This window comes from Sinocyclocheilus rhinocerous, unplaced genomic scaffold, assembly GCF_001515625.1.
Source record: "Sinocyclocheilus rhinocerous isolate Xijiao unplaced genomic scaffold, SAMN03320098_v1.1 scaffold144, whole genome shotgun sequence".
Classification (NCBI taxonomy): domain Eukaryota; kingdom Metazoa; phylum Chordata; class Actinopteri; order Cypriniformes; family Cyprinidae; genus Sinocyclocheilus; species Sinocyclocheilus rhinocerous.
Window position 1 is genome coordinate 2,932 of NW_015645650.1, and position 16,284 is coordinate 19,215.

Genomic DNA, 16,284 nt, shown 5'->3' on the forward strand with positions numbered 1-16,284 from the left:
ACAGCAAAGGTAAAGATAAATGCCATCTTTATCAAATCTGAAAATTAATATATATTTTTAGACAGTACATTATAATGTCATGATGCCTAAATTCACTTTAATCATTCAGAATGACTGATTTTAGCTTTTTATTGTTTTATTTTTAATATATTTCAATGAAGTAGTATTAGAAAGTATCATACATTTATCATTTATCATTTATCAGCCATTACAATTAAAATATTTTTACATACAGTAAATACATAAAAAAATTATACACTTGACCTTTAAAGAAACATTAAAATATCAACTTTTCTGTCCTAGAGTGATTACACCTGTAGACAAGGCTCTACCTTTCATAGAACAAAATTTCTGGCTATGTAAAAACTAGGCGTTTGAATCTTCACGTCACATTGTGTTGTTTTTGATCTTGTGCAGACGCAGGGAACTGTTTATTCCTATGGCCTACAGCACAACCTTTTTATGGATGAAACAGGGATGGATGTATCTGAATACATATTCTGAGCAGTGTCAATCCATAACTGAGACACTGATCGCTGCTTTCCCCACAGAACTGTCATATTCTTCCCTGAGAGGAGAGGATTATCTCCACACCACTGAAAGAAGCCTTAAAGGGTGTCCTGTAAAAATAATGACCCTGTTTACCCCGTAGCCTGTGGTTGCCCATTTTTCATCTCAAAACAGGCAAAAGTACAACAAATACAATGCAGCCAAATTTCAGGTGTCAGCTGTAATTGCATGCAGGTTCATTTTTGAGCCCTGTGTAAAGGAGACAAAAAGGAAGAAGGGATAAGTCAGATGTCCAAGAGTCAGTTAAGATGGTGTCCTGAAGTTTAAATAAGTGGTAGTGCAGCCCATATTCAGTCAATCCCAGCAGCTTTCGCAGTGACAGAGGCTGCCTCCACCGAAGCACCTGGGAGCTGTCTGGATGGGCCGCCGCTGCGACCTTCTGAGAGGAGGGCAGGACTGGACTCTGTCGTCACAATGATGGAAGGGATCCGAGCCAACGGTCTTTTCTCATCAACGTTCTCTGAGACCATATTTGCCTTAATGTGACAGAGAAAGGATAGTTAGTGAGCTGAAAATGGTGAAACTGATAAAACTGTAAAATCATTTGTAACATTACTTCTGTCACTTTTCGTCAATTATATGCATCCATGCTGAATAAAAGTGTGTGTGTGTGTGTACCTGTTTATGCTACATTGTGAGGACCAAATGTCCCCACAAAGAAACCTGAAATTTTTGACATTGTGGGGACCGGCCTGTGGTCCACACAAGGGGGAAAAAAAATAAAAAAATAGTAAATGATGTTTATCTGAAAGTGTATGCAAACAGGTTTTCTGTAAGGAGTAGGTTTAGGGTTAGGGGATATAAAATATTGTTTGGTCAGTATAAAAGTAACAGAAGTCTATGGAAAGTCCCCACAATTCACAGAAACAAACGTGTTTGTGTGTGTGTGTTTTATTAATATGTATACTTGATGAGATCAGGCTGGGAGTGCATAAGCAGGTATTAGACTTGCTTGTTGGAATCAATGAAAACTCCCACAGTGCACTGGAACCAAATCTTGCCACATTCATGTTGATGCTCAGCAATACAGGAATGTTTTTCAGAACTTTCTGGACTAGAGTTTGTGTTTACATTCACTGACAGGTTTGCTTCCTGTCATCGCTTCTAGCGTTGGGTTCCAGTCGCTACAGCTATAATAATGACACACTGGGCTAACTTTGTGACAGTGTAGCTTGGCCTCTCTGATTAAAACTCCTGCGTCTGAACACAAGACAATTTGGATTCTTAATTTGATCTCATGTGGGTTGGTTTCATTTAAAGTCTGGTTTTTGTGTATCTCTTCTCTCTGAGGATCAAGCTATTGCTGTTTTCTTCCTCAGAATGTGATTAACTTAGTGTATTGAAATCTTGTATGCTTATTATGTACAGTATGCTTAACCAAACAGCTCCTTCATAACACAAAAGATTAATAAATAGGAACATATACCCCCATTGGACCTGTTTGGAGGGGACTAGTGTCTGAAGAGTTTAGTAAAATTGTGTTTCACAAATGGACTTTCAGTCCCGTATTAATCAAACACATCAGTTTTCTCTCACACAACCTCAAAAAAAGATTACAGAACAAATTAAATACAGTTTTTTTTTCAGCATCCTCTGAGAAATCTGCTCCAGGAATATCGAAGACTGTTGTATTATTATTATTTCTCCTCCTATATTTGACCTTTCTTGAAAAAGTGTCATTCACTTAGATAAATTCCCTCTCTTAGTGACATAATCACATGTAAATCTGGTTTCGTGATGCACAGATCTTCCGTTACAGCCATTTCCAGACAACAGACACTTGCATGTTAATAACTACAGAGATCTACCGTTTTTGTCCAAATGGACAAAACCCAGTGGACTCACTAATGCCGTTCATCTCGATGACATGGGATGAGCTTCTGTTTATGGGGATTATTTCTCTAAAACCAGCAGATTAGAGCAGAAGAATTAAGGCAGGCTTAATCTCAATGTAATGGACCCTCTTTCATGTCTGCTCTTTAAAGAAACGCCCCGCGCACTGACCCACACTGTACCATCTACATCTTTCACTTGCTCTACTGGCTCATGACCTGATTAGCATTATATTAACAAAACGGAGCCTTTGGGAGCCAAATCAATTTGATTTGACATTTGTTCTTCTAAAACTTGTAAAAAAAAGTGGAAACTAGAAACAATGTGACATTATATATCCTGTTGACTGGTAAATGATAAGCATAAAAGCAGGATTTGTCTCAGTTCATTAACATGAGAGAGTGATTGTCTGACTATTGCTCTCTATGTTGTACAATCGCTCCAGTGAAGCAGATCTCAAATGGTGGGTCTCAATCCAAAAATTGGTCTCAAGTCTGTTCTGATAAAGCTGTGGACAAAAAAAAAATTTTAATGCTAAATTATGAAACCCAACAAACCATGTAATCATAGTTTAAAATTAAAAAATAAAATATTAAATACAAAATGAAAATTCTTCCTCTTTATAGAAGCTACATAAATGCAATCAAATAATTAAAATATAAAAATTAAATATAAAAAAATTTTTTTAAACAAGGTAACATATTTTATTGATTTATATTTATTCAATAATACTGATAAAATGCAGGACTGCACTGGTTGTCCTTATCATTAAAAATGAACAGCTCATAAGAGTTAGGAATCCAATTACGCTGGCTGCACTTTATGTGTTTGATTCACTAAAAAGAACTGGCTCATAAGAGTCATTAGTTCTGTAAAACAGATCATACTGGCTGCGCTGTATGTGTTTGATTCATTAAAAAATATCTCATGAGAGTCATTCATTTGGGAATCGGACTATATTGGTTGTGCTATATGTGTTTGATTCACTAAAAGGAACCAGCTCATAAAAGTCATTCACTCAGGAATCAGAGAGACAATTTTCGATAATAACTTTCGATAATGATAAGTTTCCCTTGTGATGTATCATCATTATTCAGCAGTACCAGTACCAGGCTAAATTAAAAAATACATCTTCATCTAGAGAGTTAAAGCAAGAAGAGCAGTGTGTAGATCTCAGAAAAGTGATAGCTCTGCTTCATCTAAGAAAAAATGGTGAACGAAGCACAAATCTCCCTCAAATTGAATTAATGTACAGTCAAAAGAAATCACAGAAAGAACATCATTAGCACATATAACCATGCACACTCTTGAACACTCTTGTCATTTGTCACAGAACTACGCTGACTGAAACCAGGGCAGTGAACTGTCTTCAAGATATGAAGGATGGAATGAAATTTCCAAATGAATTTTAAATCTGATGGAGTCGTTTCCTCTCTAAAATGAATGTGGTCTTCCTAATTTCATATATCAAGGAGCGCTGAGTGAGCTGGGAAGCTTTTGATTAATGAGGTGAGATATAACACTTCTTGAAGACTCTCACTTACGCTGATGTATGTACAGGTCCGGTTCAAGTTTGGCTCAGTTAGACTCTGGGCAGAGGTTCTGTCGAAGATACCCGAGTCTCTGCTCTTGACCTTCAGCCTCAGAGAGCTGGTGTACTTGAAGTCTGACAAATCTTTACGGATGTCAGATGAGACCTGACGACTAGCAGGGCGTGAACTCACGCTGGAGAGATCGGCCTCTGTGTCCGTCCAGCCCTGTCCATAAAAAACACACTGAATGCTGATCAAACAGCTTAAATAGAAATCCAAAAAAATAATTGTGAGGTTGCTGTTATCTTTTGGATGAGGACGGACAGAAACATACTTTACACAAATGCAAACGAGAATGCTTGGCCATGTTTCACCTAAAAATTTAAATTAACTATGCCTCAATAAACTCTTAATTTGGTGCTTATTAATAGTTAGTAAGGTAATTGTTAAGTTTAGGTATTGGGTATTGGGTATTGGAATTAGGGATGTAGAATATGGTCATGCAGAATATGTAAGCACCAATAAATAGTAAATATGTTAATAATAGGCATGCTAATGGCCAACTAGCTAATAGTGAGAATTGGTCCCTATACAAAAGTGTTATTGTCTGTTATAATCAAATTCTCTTGGTGATGTCCTCATGCAGCTAATGCAATGCACACAGTACTTTTATCACATCATTAATCACAGAGAGAGAAATCAACAACAACAACAAAAATGCTACAGAAAGTGACCAAAATGCCCCAGGTATTAAAATTGTGTCTACATTGCTCTGTTAGTTATCTATTAACTAACATTTGATATATTACATAATATTCTGTTCTTGGTCTATTAAGTTACAGGTTGGCCATTTGATTAAATTTATTCAGTTGAAGTATTTCACATTAATGGACCACATGATGTTTATTATACAGTACGATCAAAAATATGCCATCAGAAAGGTAAAAAAAAACACCTTCAAAAATCAATTTCAGGGGGACAATTATCACTCCCTAACAATTTCTGACACTGGTTCTGGCATATTTTTTCAGACAGAATTTGGGTTCACAAACATGTAGAGTTTGTTTCTGGCCTCAAGGTGTTTTCTTACCGACTCGCTGTCAGACACAGAGGACAAGCGTGTCTTCCCGGCACGGTGCAGGTTGCTGCTGGTCTCTGAGGTCTGGCTTGTCAATGTGGAGCGTCGTGTGGACATAAAGCTACTGCTGCTGAACCGGTCTCTACGAGGCACACACAGCAGGACTCCCAGACATGGTATATACTTTGCAATGGCAGACCTGAGAGAGAAGTGATGTGTGAAAGAAGGACAGGAACATTGAAAGAGGAAACTGCAAACTGCAGTTCACATCAACTTTCCATAACTGTCTATGAAATATTAATACCCTTTTTTTGTTAAAAAAGCCTTACATTTTCAAGGGGCAAAGGAATTTGGTACTCATTGTGCCCTATGTCAAAACCAAACTTGACAGCTCAAATCAATCCTTCCCAAGGATGCCATTATTTCCAGGCGATAAGAATTTAGGTGCTTCATCATGAGGCATTAATCTTCAGATCTGTTATGAGCAGCACATGGCCTAATGCATCCAGAGCAGATCAATCTGAAGTAAATCTGACTTTTAAAGGTCAGAATCTACCTCTGTCATCTCAAGGTACTTGTGCCTGCACTCTGTACACAAAACCGCTGATCGATTTGGGTCTGCCTGGCCTTGAAGCACGCAGCGTGCATGTTTGTGGAACAATGTTTCATTTCACTGGACAGGTCTCTTGGTATTGGAAACTAGGCTGTGCTTCAGTGCTTCAATATGCAGCCGAGGTATTTCAATTTTAGTGAGCAATGTAAAATATTGCCAGGATTTTATTTTATTTTTAACAGAAATTTCTAAATAAATACACTGCTGTTCAAAAGTTTGGGGTCTGTAAGATTGTTTTAAAAAATAAATTAATACTTTTATCCAGCAAGGATGTATTAAATTGATCAAAAGTGTCAAGAAAGATATTTAATGTTACAAAAGATTTTTATTTCACATTAATGCTCTCTTCATTAATGTTCTATTCATCAAAAAAAAAAATGCAGCACTATTTTCAACATTATTAATGAGAAATAAGCACCAAATCAGCATATTAGAATGATTTCTGAAGGATCATGTGGCACTAAAGACTGGAGGGTTAAAAAGTCAACTTTGTCATCGAAGGAATGAGTTAGATTTTTAAAAAAATATATAGAAAACAGTTATTTTAAATTGTAATAATATTTCACAATATTATTATTTTTACTGTATTTTAGAAAAAAATGGCTTTGTTGAGCATGAGATGTCTTTTGAAAACAATTCTAAATTCTAAATTCAACCTTAAACTTGTAAACACTAGTGTGAATTCAGGACTTTTATATAAATTACATATCAGTTATTTCTTGCTCTTGTTCACTATGAGGTCACAGTATAATTCATATAATTGTAATAATTTGTCAAAATGACTGCGAATGTACATCAACTGATAGCCATGAATATTCATCATTCTCTTTAAACACAACAGAATAGACAACTGTTGGTAGAAAGGTTTACGCTGAGCATCGTCACACCTGTATTTGGGGTGAGTGATGGCATAGATGATTGGGTAGTGGATGGAGGATGCTTTGGCAATCACAGCAGGCACAGAGTTCATGTAGCTGTGGAAAGAGTGAGGAGACATAACATTACACTTCATTATAATGCTTTACTTTCATCTAACCAGCATGACATCGCCTCGCAGCTCCACACAGACATATTAGATTACAAAGAGGCGGTAAATTAGTAAAACCATTGAGTCCTTGAAGGAAATGAAGCAGCAGGTACGTGGCGTATGTGATCATTAACCTGTCAAAGGGAGTCTGATGAAAACAGCTCAGAGAATTTCATTCACAGTCTGTGACACATTTTCTCTGTGAGGGTGGATGGAAGAAAACAGTGATGGAAGAAATCATGTCTTTACATATATATTATATATTAAATCCTAAGAAACGTTCTTGTCAGCAATCTAAAATATTTATTTGAAGTATCCCCTGAAATTTTAAAGTAATATTTGAATAAATTAACAATACATTCGCATGTTCTCTGATGTTGGTTTATATTATATTATATTATATTATATTATATTATATTAATTTAGTGCCACAGTTATCAAAAACTTTTCCTTATCTACTTATATCTACCTTGAAAAATATCTACTTCTCACACGGAACACACTGTACCTCATGATGATTGAGATGAATGGATAATTTTTATCATTTTTAATTTAAAGCTATCTCTGCTCTTTTTAATTTGACATATTTCCACCTTGAGTGTCTAGACAGTCTTTGTACTTGTCTGAACAAGTAACTAGAGCTTTTTTATTCTTGCACTAGCAGTGTGTGTAAGCATAGTTACAGTGACAAGTGAAGTATGACTTTATCCGTCAAATATTTAGCTGTTTTAGTTGCCACAGGTAACTATAAATAATAAAAAAGCAATAAATAAAACAAACCAAAAAAAATAAGCTAATGTCAACACTAATTAGCTACCATCATCAAGAAGGATGTAATAAAAGCAATGGATTGTGGGTGCAAGACATACAGATTCTCACACAGCAAAAGCAGTAAGAGCCACACAGGAATACGGAGACCAGGAGATGACATACAAAAGGATCACTATGAGTGCTATCTTTGCCATCTTCCATTCATTCTTCATTCGATGCATCTTCTTGATAGAGTCTCTGGGTCCTCCTTCTCCATTGATTTTTCCCACAGCTCTGTTATTCCCATCGTACAGATGTGTAAACAAACAGATAGATACAGTACACTCAAGAAGAGACAGCATATACATCAGTTTACAAAGCCGAGGTATTTGTATCACTGTAACATAGCGTTAATCTAAAATTGATCTCTTATTGATAAATAACACTCCTCTTTTTAACAGAAAAAACTGTATTTTTCCTCTTTCCGGCCCAGAAACATGGTCAAATACGCTTATAAACATGGTAAAAGCATGTACCTGTTGGTATCTCGGATGGCCCTGAAGATGAAGAAGTAGCAATACATGATGACAAAAAGGGGGATGAAGAAAACAAAAGTAAAGAGCAGCATTGTGTAGGCTCGTACAGAAGGACTGAAAGTCATGTAATCCCACAAACAGGATGTCAGCAGACCTTCAGGGACATACGCACCTGAGAATATAAAATACAATTACATGCTTCTGCTTCTAAAATGAGGAGGTACAATTTCCTTTCTAACAAATGAAGGATATATACATTATTCAATCTTGAATTTCACAATTAAATGCCTCTCTTTAAGTGAGTGATTGTAAGCACTTACTCCATCCAAAGAACGGAGGCAGGCTCCAGCCCATAGAGTACACCCAAGCAGCAGAGAGTATCAACAGGGCTCGTTTGCGTGACATAACACCAATAGAGGCCAAAGGACGAGTGATCACAAAGTATCGATCTACTGCAATAATCATGAGTGTGATCATTGAGCAGATACCAAACAGAGCGCCGCAGAATGCATATAACTCACAACCTGTGGAGAGAGAGAAATACTGTAAAAAGAAATATGTTAAAGGAATAGTTCACCCAAAAATGAAAATTTACTCACCCTCATTTTTTTTTTTTTTTGATTGGTACAGATTTGGAGAAATGTAGCATTACATCACTTGTTCACCAATGGATCCTCTGCAGTGAATGGGTGCCGTCACCCATATAACATTAAAGTTACCCACACGACTCCAGTCCATTAATTAATGTCTTGTGAAGTGAAAAACTGCATGTTTGTAAGAAACAAATCCATCATGGCATTTAACTTTAAACTGTTGCTTCTGACCAAAATACCTGTGCAAACTCCATCATAACATTTCCTCAGATTAAAAAAAAAGTCCATCCCATTTTCCTTTCACATTAAAATCCACTAACATATTTGTTTTACAATTCTTTTGGACTGTTTAACTTTGCTTGTAAATGGTGCTTGATCTGTGCATATTTCTCTCCTGATTTAAAGGGGGATCTTGCACCATTCTAAAGGGTTTTATTTTTGCAATAATCACTGGCTCACTGTACATTATACTGCTTGGTACAACCTGCTTAGCAACCTAGCAAATGCCTAAATTAATGTAATTAATACATATTGGATTAATATTAATATTATATATACAGTACACATTTCTTCTTTTATTTGGATCCACGAGACAAGCAACAAAAACGCAATCCAAATACCTTGGGAGGTCAGTTTGCAAAATGACAGGTACACATGGCTAACATACATTCACAAGTCCTTATATTTATAAGATTTAACACTCAAGGATAGACAAAACATCTTCGTTTCCATATTTGCATGCTCCCTATAATGGCTGAAACTGAACAGAATTTTGCGAGTCTTTTTGCTTTCTTTTTTTGCAATCCACCCAACTGCAGTCCTTTAATCACATTCTTGTGCACATGACCTAAACTTCCAAACACTAAGGTAATTAACTTACAATGATAGTCAAGTTGATGGATAGCTTCAACCAATGGCTGATATGACACACACTGAAATTTTCTTATAAAATGAGCATTTTTAATCACTCTCTATTAGTGTTGTAGTCAAGACCACCTAATCCGAGACCAAGACAAGACCAAGACTTTGAGGGGTCGAGACCGAGTCAAGACCAAAACCAGACCAGCATTGCTCAAATTCATCTAAAGGTTCCACATTTACTGTCTGAGAAATACCTTATTTTTAACAGATGCTGGGACGTTTTAAAAAGCTTAATGTGGCTTTATGCATTGAAACAGTGTTTTTAAAAGACCAAACTCAATAAACACATTATTAATAAATCATACTATACTGTACATAGTTTGATTTATTAATAATGTGTTTACTGAATTTGGCATTTTAAAAACACTGTCTTAATGCATTAAGCCACGTTAGGCATATTCCTTATGGGAGGAAAACACTTTACGTTTAATTAAACGCGTTGCGTTCTTATTCTGGTCTCATCTGCTTGTCTGTACATCGTATGCTTTATTAATAATGTGTTTAAATTATATAATATATGTTTTATGTATGTATTGATAAGCGAAGTACAATAACACCGTGGATAAAATATTGACAACGAAACAATATGAACAATGTATGGCTGCTGGGGGTTGTAAGATTCTCAGTTATTGTTAACAAGGTGATGTCTACAAGATGATTCCAGGCAGAGAAAGCTTGTTAAATTCTGATCAACTATGATTCGAGACAACATAAACTCGTATAATGATTGTGAATGGGTGAAGTGAGTGGGTGCCGCTGTCACATTTCTCTTCACCATCTTATAAAGCTTCTCTACAGCACTGTGAGGGTGTTTTATTGAACATCATTCAGAGGAAGCGCAGCAGATCTCTCACACATTCCTCAGGTTGAATAGAAACCTCAAGAGAGTTTGAGTCATTCCACTTCATCAACCATCCAGCAACTACTTCACTTCAAAGAACACACTTTAAGTGCTTAAAAGGTTTGAAATCTAAACAAGCGTATCAGTGATCAAGGGATCCTCAGATGACCTGACATCTTCTGTTTTATCTGTGGCATTATTCGAAAGCCTAACATTAGAGCATCACATTAATCCCACACATGCTACTACTGCATGATGAATATGTAATCATGCAATTGTTGTCCTTTCAGGAGGGGTTTTTAGGACTAATACAAAATAATCCCAATAATATGTTTAAGAGAGCTTGAATGAGAGATTACATCTCTAATATATTGACTTTGTAGGGAGCTGTTCAGTCATGACTCGCTAGCTGCTATTCTGCACACAGGCGTCAGATAAGATGGAAGTAAGAAAACATTTAATATTTGAAAACTGTTTTATGATAGAAATGTTAAACTAACGACAGTATATCCAGAGATGCAAACTACTCAATTTTTTTCTCAAATATGGCTGTTTTGAATTGAAAATATGGTGTCATTTACGTGATAAGACAAGAAACACTTTTGTGTTTTGATAAATAAAAGTTCATGTGTGCATATTTCAAAATATTATTTGCAAATAGTTCAAAACGATTACTTCCCAACTTGAAATAGACTTAGACTTTCTTTCACCGTTCTTCTAGACATGGTTACAGTACAAACCCATAAAGAGAAAATGGCTCAAATATGCTAATTGTCTTCTGGGTTTTAGGAATACAAACTAAACAAATGTAAAATAAACTTTCTACTAAAATAGAAAAAGGTACTTTTTAATTAATATGTGCTACTATTACTGTAAACATGGGTTGGAAACACAGTCATTCAGTTTTCCTCTGATCAAATTTTGTCTGATTAGGAAAGAAAACGTCAGATTTTGCATGTCTGGTAATAATATAATGCAATAATACAATTAACAAATCATGAGACAAAAAAAAATAAAACACTAACAAATTAAGCTTGTTAGTTGTGCAAAAAGTGTCAATAAAACAGTTAATTTTAATTCACAGGCTTTTACAAAAATGTTTGTTTTTATATATTCTAGGATAATAAAAATATAATTACCACTGTTTTCCCCCTCAATAATAACACACTGGAAAAAGCTTGATAAAGCCGAACCTAATTATTTTCTCAGAGCACTGATTCATCAAACAGTCAGAGTTTATAATTGCACATTTTTTACATATACGCCTGCAGTTTTTGAGAAGAATATGTGCAGTTTTTGAGAAGAATATGTTCAGGCTAACTGACCACTGATTCATATCTACATCGCTTTGACCTCTGTGGACACTAAGGTGTTTCTTCTCCTTCACCAGGATATACAGTTATGCATCACTGCATAATCCCTCTCTAACTGAGATCCTTTATCATTATCTGTTATACTTTCTTCTCATGTGCACTGGAATCAGTCTCATGAACTCACCCTGTAAAGTTGACTTAGCATCTGTATGAAATCCTGGAAATGAACCAGGGGTTTGATCAATCACCCATGATCATCTGACATCTGGATTACCTTTTTCCCCAAAGATCCATCGCTTGTGCAAACTGGTGGTGAAGAAGATTGGCATCTGAGTGACACACATCAGAAAGTCAGTGACAGCTAGATTAATGATGAACATGTCGGCAGGTGTTCTCAGACTCCTACTCCTGAAAACATACACAAAAGAAATGTAAAAAGCTACAATTCAAAAAAGTTTAATTTTGATACATCCATCCTGTTTAAAAGAGCTCAACCATTTCTAGTAATTGTTCTTGAACCTCAGTTTGAGAAACCCTGGTCTATATCTTAGCGGTTTCTGTGCTGCCTTTGCAGTGCAACAATGACTCTAGATGAGCAGATCTAACCAGGATTGCATTGGTTATCACACAAACAACATATATCTGGACTCACTTGCAGAAGGCATACATGACCAAGAAGTTTCCCACCATGCCGGTGATGCCCACTGCCAGAATGACAGAGCCGATGGTGTAGTGAGCATGGTCTGGAACATCCACTGTGGGGAAAGGATGTCGAACATCCTGCACCATTGCCACCTGTGCACAGCAAGAAAAAAAGGGAACGCCAGGAGATCATTTCAGATGAGCACAATGTGCTACATTTACACAAAGGACACTGAATCTGAATACTTGAGCTTCACATTACTTATAAAGTTATAAACGTCTTAATTCTCCAAGAGACCAAATCTTCTCTATAATGCCTGTTTAATACCTCAATGGCCAGCTGAGATGGAATTAAGCAGACATATTTACTGTTTTTGAAGTGGATTGTGCTGTTTCATTCAATTACATTGGTGTGTGGAACTGAGAACACATAAAAGCTTATAGAATGGCAAGCGGGCCAGCTTTTGGTTTTTGCCCTTGTGTCAGACTCAGTTCTTAAGAAGCAATTAGTACATTAAACACTGCTGTTCGATTCACCAGTGTCAACGTCTTAGTCTGTCACTTTTAGCATCAATTTATCCATTTATACTTCTATCAATCCCTGAGTCACTCTATTGACTCGAATGGCTAAAGCCAGATAGAGCAAAACAAGTAGAATTGACACTCTGTAGGTCGCTTTGTTAGAGCATACAATGGGTGAGTAATACAGACTAGCAAATCAAGAGTGGCAATCATTCACATGGACAAGGAATGCTTAAAATACATACGCTTCTAATTTAATACATATAATACATTTATAAATTTAGTAATTTATTAATACGCATCAAACCTGAAGATTATGTTCTCCAGCATGATTTGAGAATGATCCAAAAGCATCTTATGCTTCAACAGAAAAACATCTGGCCATCTGTACAAAGACTTCTGTGATCAATGTCACAAAAAGAACTTATATGATTAAATCTACAAATAGTGCTGAAACCTAAAACTAAAAATCCTAAAACTTTCTGTTTTATCCAGGTTTAAATTGGATTTCGAATCATAGATTTTCAGTGGGATAAAACTATGAATCCCACGGTATTTCCTACAACCAGCTGTGAATACAATTAAGCTGTAAACAAAAGCAGGTGTGCAAACTTTGGTAAGATAACGCAGATCTTTTTTTTTTTTTGCCTTTATCACAATAGGACAGTGTAGAGTAGACAGGAAGTTAAGGGGGAGAAAGAGAGAGCGGGGTGGGAAAGGTCCTCGAGCCAGGATTCAAACTCGGGACGCCCATAACACAATGGTGTTATATGTCAACGCACTGCCCACTAGGCTATCAGCGCCAACAATGCAGATCTTTTTGAGCAAAAATAACAATCAGATGGTTCTTGTTCTAGGCCCCCTGCACAGTATATTGGCTTGTGCCCCCGAGAAATTGAGCTTTTTAGCCAATGCGCTATAATATGTTATTTTAAGTAGCAGATAAAAGAATGTTTGAACTGGTTGGACTTGACTAAATTTGATTCAAAAGGCCTTGCTTATACACCATTTAATAGCGTCTCAGAAAATGTATTTAAATTTTAAGTTTTAAATATATTCAGTTGACCCTTGATGTCTGTGGCTTTATGAAAACCAAAAGCACAAATTGCCTGTTATTTTTTCAGCTCAGTCTAAAAGATTCAATTACACGATAAATACATCCAAACAAAAGCCCTGAACAAAAGAAGGTAACGATCATTGTGCTTCAGTAAAGCTGGAGAAGAACCTGCACACACAAAGGGCTGTTTGGTTCCACTGCCATTACCCTGTATGCACTTTTGGTCAATCCTAACTTATTCTAAATTGATCTCCTTCATCATGAGATCTTCTGTCTCTTATAGGTATATATAGGCAGCACATTATTATGCATGTGGTTGCAGTTCTCTAAAACAAACTTTAACATTTAATTTCTGTTGCATTAAATAAGAGACATTCTCTGCCAGGATTGTTATCAGTTTGTCAATAAACTGATAAACCTGTTACCATATGATCAATAGAATAAAATTGTTTCCAATTATTTCACACCTTACTAAACTGACTCATGAGTCAGCAAGTCACTATGCCTGTCTATCCACCCAGACACTTTGTATGCAGGCAAGCCATGTGAGCATAAATGCATTTTGGTGCCTCACATTTACAAGGCTTTTTCTTTACACGCTGGGAGGTTTGAAGAAATCATGGTTTGTGGCACAGATGCTCTCCTTCTAACGTGATAATTCATACCTGGAAGCAGGTTGTATTCCTGGAACTCAATACTGAGACTGAAAATTAAAAAGCAGCTTCACTGTTACCTTGTTTTTTCCATGATGTTAAAGGAGCTCATTCATTAAAAAAAAAAAAATTAAGAAATTAATACTTTTATTAATTTCAAATAAATTATGTTCTTTTAAACTTTTCATTAAATAAATTCTACGGTATCATGGTTTCCACAAAAATAATAAGCAGCACAGCTGTTTTCAACATTGATAATAATAAGAAGTGTCTCTTGAGCACCAAATCAGCATATTAGATTTCATATTAGGATTTCTGAAGGATCATGTGACACTGAAGATTGGAGTAATGGCTGCTGAAAATTCAGCTTTGCCATCACAGGAATAAATTACATTTGAAAATACAATTAAATAGAAAAGAGTTATTTTAAATTATAAAAATGTTTCACTATATTATATGTTTATTATACTGTATTTATTTTGATCAATATTATTTGGGCATATTAAGAGGCTTCCTTAAAAGAAAACACTAAAAAAATCTTACTGCCCCAAAACTTTTTAACAGTAGTCCATATCTTATTTAGGCATATGCCAGTATCAAATTTTCATGTTGCGATTAATTGCTAATGCTTTTATCACGGTATAGAGTATTATCACGATATTGAAATTTAGTTGCAAAAAAGTGTTGTCATAATACAGTACAACAGATTTAATAACTTTTTTCTTATAATAAAAATAATTGAACATTTAAATACAATAACGCAATACACATAAAATGTATAAAGTTAAACATTTTACACAGTTTAAAGTGCAAAAAAATTACAATAACTACAATAGGTAACACTTAACAATAAGATCTCATTATTTAACCTTAGTTAATGCATTAACATTCACAATGAGCAATAGCTACATTTGCTACAGAAGTTATTATTCTTTGTTAAAAAATACAATTCTTAGTTCGTGTTAGCTCATTTAATAACACAGTTGCAACTTTGGATTAACAACTTGTTATTAAATATTGGAATTACTTAAGATTAATGGATGTTTGGAAGAATTTTTCATTGGCAGTTTATGTTAACTAATGAATTAACTAATGTTAACTAATGAAGCCCTAATGTAAAGTGTGACCGAACAATAAAGAATCAAAACACTTTCAAACAATATATAGGGCATGTTGTAGTCCAGATTAAAATGTAAAAACGTTTGAAAATAAATAGCCTATTAAGTCTAAATATGTAAGTATGTGGCGCTGTGATGAACATCATAGCAAATACACAAATCTGAATGGCTATTTAAATCATTTAAACACGATTCAGAAACAGAAAGTAGTGCAGCTGCTTTGTTTACAGGGTTTCCGGGGTAACGGCTGCATTTAAATGAATTAGTATTATTATTATTATTATTATTTCTGCAGTTTAGCGCCATCTGCTGTCAGAGAGTGAAAGTGCGCTTTCATCCAGAGCGTCTCTCACATGTTCCGCCATGTGCTTCTCATCCGCGCTTGTTTACATCAGAGTGCGCACCACGCAGCATACAGTGGTGTTGTGCATTTTGACCAGTTGATGGGAAAAGTATTCTTAAAATGCATTCAAAATTCGGAATAATTTGTAATATATAAATTATTCACGGTATTTAGAAGTGCCCACGATAACAATATCGTGCATATTCATTACCGTGATATATCGCATTACCAAATACCGGCACAAGTCTACTTTGATGATTGGTTGATATCAGAAGGGAGGCTAGCCTCCCTTGCAAGGGTTCTTTTCTCAACACTCCTCAGCGCTGAAAGTGAACACTCGAT

At 35.6% G+C, this 16,284-nt stretch overlaps 1 protein-coding gene across 1 annotated transcript in view; it reads right to left on the reverse strand.

Annotated features, from left to right (window-relative positions):
- Positions 1-258: 258 nt before the first annotated feature.
- The window catches only part of LOC107706875 (inactive ubiquitin carboxyl-terminal hydrolase 54-like), a 140,168-nt gene continuing 124,142 nt past the window's right edge, over positions 259-16,284 (reverse strand). The window contains exons 19-27 of the mRNA XM_016510705.1: positions 12,260-12,402; positions 11,882-12,015; positions 8,260-8,463; positions 7,940-8,111; positions 7,533-7,697; positions 6,514-6,600; positions 5,026-5,212; positions 3,948-4,160; positions 259-1,046 (exon numbers count right to left, since the gene is read on the reverse strand). Of these exons, the coding sequence (XP_016366191.1) occupies positions 861-1,046; positions 3,948-4,160; positions 5,026-5,212; positions 6,514-6,600; positions 7,533-7,697; positions 7,940-8,111; positions 8,260-8,463; positions 11,882-12,015; positions 12,260-12,402 (1,491 nt within the window). The 3' untranslated portion in view covers positions 259-860. The remainder of the gene's footprint in view (positions 1,047-3,947; positions 4,161-5,025; positions 5,213-6,513; positions 6,601-7,532; positions 7,698-7,939; positions 8,112-8,259; positions 8,464-11,881; positions 12,016-12,259; positions 12,403-16,284) is intronic.